The sequence below is a fragment of the Rhagoletis zephyria genome, unplaced genomic scaffold, assembly GCF_001687245.7.
Source record: "Rhagoletis zephyria isolate East Lansing unplaced genomic scaffold, Rhagoletis_zephyria_1.1 Rzeph_scaffold_01073, whole genome shotgun sequence".
Taxonomy (NCBI): Eukaryota; Metazoa; Arthropoda; class Insecta; order Diptera; family Tephritidae; genus Rhagoletis; species Rhagoletis zephyria.
The window spans coordinates 95212-99000 of NW_016158157.1; the positions used below are offsets into that span (position 1 = coordinate 95212).

Here is a 3789-nt window from a genome sequence, read left to right on the forward strand (position 1 = left end):
AATATGTTTGACTCCATAGGCCTGCAGTAGTTGTGAGAACTGTTTGGACTGAAATTGTTTGCCATTGTCGGAATGCATTGTCTCCGGGACTCCGAACTTGTGGAAGATCTCCTCAGTGAGAAACTTCACCACGTTGCTAGCGGTGGTCTCGCGCATCGCTTTCAAATATGTGAACTTTGAGAAGTGGTCCACTACTATAAAAATATAACTATTACCTCGCTTTGATCTAGGATATTTGCCGAAGACGGCGTATTATGCTCCGCAATCGAATGCGTCAGAAAGAGTTAATCAATCTGTGTTGGCTGCCATCCGGTCATACCTGGAGAAAGACCATCGCGATTGGCATTTATATCTCTCCGAAATAGAGTGTGCTCTTCGAGGTGCAGTGCATTCCTCGACGGGAGTGTCTCCTTACTTCGCGTTATTTGGTACGAACATGTTCACTAATGGTGCCGACTACGCATTGGCCAGGAAGTTGTCTAGCCTTAGTGACAATGAAATTTTCTTGTTAGATACTAGCGACAAAATCAGACTCATGCGCGAAAAGGTCAAAGGAAAGCTGCACGAAGCTTATGAGACAAATTCGGCGCGTTATAACAAAAGAATACGCGAGATTCGTTTTAGGCCCGGCCAAGAAGTCTATAAGCGTAACTTTGTTCTAAGCGACTGTAAAGTTACATCAATTCGAAGAACAATTCGAAGAATTACATCAATTCGGGAACAATATGTACCTGTTGGAATCGCTTGCAGGAAAAAGCGTTTGACATCCAAATCACATTAAGCAGTAGGGTATTCCATCCCGGCGATGAGGTTAAAGTCGCCCGGGGAGGAAGCACTCAGCCAAAACGTTGCACGAAGGACCTGAAATGGCTCACAAAGTAAATTTCCACCATAAAAAGAAGGTTAATAAACATCCCGTAATCTTTCCATATGTAAGAGCACATGCGCATAACACATGCCCGGCTGAGCTCNTTGAAATGGCTCACAAAATAAATTTCCACCATAAAAAGAAGGTTAATAAACATCCCGTAATCTTTCCATATGTAAGAGCACATGCGCATAACACATGCCCGGCTGAGCTCTCGAAGCAGGAGACCGTGTCAGGGTGTGGGCGCTCCCCACGTTGGGCGTTTGTTGAAGGTCCCTAGTGGCTACCCATGGACCGCCGGAACCGCTGAAAATAAATAAAAATTAATGGAAACAAGTAAAATCCCCATCCTTGGCTAAACGAGGACAGCTAAATTGAAATGTATCTGAATTCCGGCTTATGTACATATTTGTATTACTGTTCCTTTTCGGGGGTATGATAAATAAAACGTCCTCTTTGTAATTTGAAGAATTTAGAGGGTTTATTTAAATGTTATTTTTACCCCGCTTGACAATACGAAAGGAATGAAAAACTGTATAAGCAAAATCCCCTTTTATACATTTACAAAAGACGTTCCGCTAGATCTCACAAACTGTTAGACAAATCGATATACGATAAAACATAGAATAGAAAAATAAGGTACACAAAGATGAGATAATCGATAAAATTGATTAGATAAAATATAAAGCCCGAAACACAACACCCGCCCCCGTAAAACGACCAGCCGGGAGGCTTTACTTCCTTCAATCTTCCCTTTGAACATCTACGTCGAGAATCGCTAGCTTTGATACTGGACGCCTGTAACAACTATCAGCAGTCCTCACTTCAGCCGAGCGCGCTATACCGTCAGAACCATGGAACAACTGCAATACTCTTCCTCTCTTCCATTGGGAATGCGGCAAATCGACGTCGCATATAAATACAAGATCTCCGATGCGAATAGGCTTCGACGGCAAACACCACTTCGTCCTTCTCGTTAGGTCTGGTAAATACTCTTGTACCCATCGACGCCACATTCCATTTCTCAGGTTTTGTACAACTCTCCATTGCTTGCGCAAACACATCAATTTTGGTTCGTAAGGTGCTGGAGTTTGTGTGGAGTTTGTACAGCCCAGCAGGAAATGGTTTGGTGTTAGCGGTTCGGGATCTTCTGGCGCGACGGGCAGATGAGTCAGCAGCCTGGAGTTCACGATATTCTCTGCTTCAATTAAAAAACTTTGAAGCGTTTCTAATCCAGGCGCCTGTTCCTTTAACATCACTCGCAGCGCCTGTTTCACTGAGCGCACAAGTCGTTCCCAAACGCCACCTTCGCTGGGGTTTGCTGGTGTGGTAAATACCCATTTAATGCCTGCCGGTGCTAGCTCAGAGCCACTCTTCTCCAACTCTTTGGCGATGCCCACAAAATTCGTGCCGTTGTCGCTTCTCATCTGAACTGGAATCCCTCTGCGATTCAGGAAATTTCGGACAACCATCAAACACGAGTCTGTCGAAAGGTCCACTGCAGTTTCGAGATGCACAGCTTTAGTAGTGAGACACGTGAACAGGGCGACCCATCTTTTTTCTCGTTGGCGTCGAATTGTTACGAAAGTCGGCCCAAAGAAGTCCAAACCCGTATACGAAAATGGCCTCACATAAGGCGTGACACGATCAGGAGGCAATGCAGACATTTGTGGTTGACGTGGCGTCGCTCTTCGTATTCTACACACCGGGCATTTTGCTTGTATACTGTTCAACAGTCTGCGAAGGGGCGGGATCCAAAAACGTTGTCTTATTTCACACATGGTCGTTGATACGTTGATATGATAACCTTTGTTGTGGTAATACTGTGCGATGAGACGAGTCAACTGATGCAGTTTAGGTAATATAATCGGCCTTCGCGTTTCCTCTGGAAGACACCTAGCTCGCTCTACTCTTCCGTTTTCGCCGATATAGGGGTTCAGCGATTTAAGCGGACTGGTAGATGAAACAGCGACTCTCCGCCGTAGGTTCTCCAAATCTGACGAAAATACCTCCTCCTGCACGCATTTTAAAATATACACCTCAGCGTCCGCCTCTTCTTCCATACTCAGCTCTCCGATGCACAAGTTCTCATTCTGCCGCTTACGGTTAAGATTTTTTACAAATCGCCACACCCACGCCATCGTACGTTTCAGNACTCTCCGATGCGCAAGTCCTCATTCTGCCGCTTACGGTTAAGATTTTTTACAAATCGCCACACCCACGCCATTGTACGTTTCAGTCTACGAAAATTTGAAAAGCGGTTAATTCGAGTTGTCAAAAAACATACCTGATGGGTTGCGAGGGCTGAGTAGTTAGCTCGTATCTCCTCATTGCTATGGTCTTCAGAGCTCTGCATGTCCGAGTTATCTGGCCACTCCTCTTCATCTTTATGCAGAAAGTCTGGACCACTTATCCACTTACTATTGTGAGTTGGTGGTATTTTTGCTCGCGTCGCTTCGTCCGCAGGGTTTAACGAACCTGGACACCATCGCCAGTCGTTGAGTTTGCTGTATTCTAAAATCTCTGCCACTCGATTAGCGACGTACTGTTTGTAAGAACGATGATCTGAATTAACCCATCGAATTACTGTGTGGGAATCGCTCCAAAACACGCATCGACTAACGTTGACTTCGTGGCATTTGATGATGCTTTCTTTTAATCGAACACCCATAACTGTAGCTTGTAGTTCCATTTTGGGAATAGTATGAAAACGAGTAGGTGCACAGCTGGTTTTTGCAGCGACGAATTTTACCTTCCCCTTGCCACTATCAACCACTCGCCAGTACGATACAACTGCAAGTGCTTCTTCGCTTGCGTCTGCAAAAATGTGCAATTCCACCGACGCTCTCTCAAAATTTGCAAAATAGCAGCGTTCGATTCGAATTTGTTCGACTCTTTTCAGCTCGGTTCGCCACAGCTTC

At 45.1% G+C, this 3789-nt stretch overlaps 1 protein-coding gene across 1 annotated transcript; it reads right to left on the minus strand.

The window, feature by feature from the left end:
• Positions 1 to 3060: 3060 nt before the first annotated feature.
• Positions 3061 to 3560, minus strand: LOC108362697 (uncharacterized). The gene is made up of 3 exons (XM_017615786.1): positions 3492 to 3560; positions 3156 to 3413; positions 3061 to 3108 (listed from the first exon to the last, which is right to left on the minus strand). The coding sequence occupies exons 1-3, from the start codon at positions 3558 to 3560 to the stop codon at positions 3061 to 3063; spliced, it is 375 nt and encodes a 124-aa protein (XP_017471275.1).
• Positions 3561 to 3789: the final 229 nt, after the last annotated feature.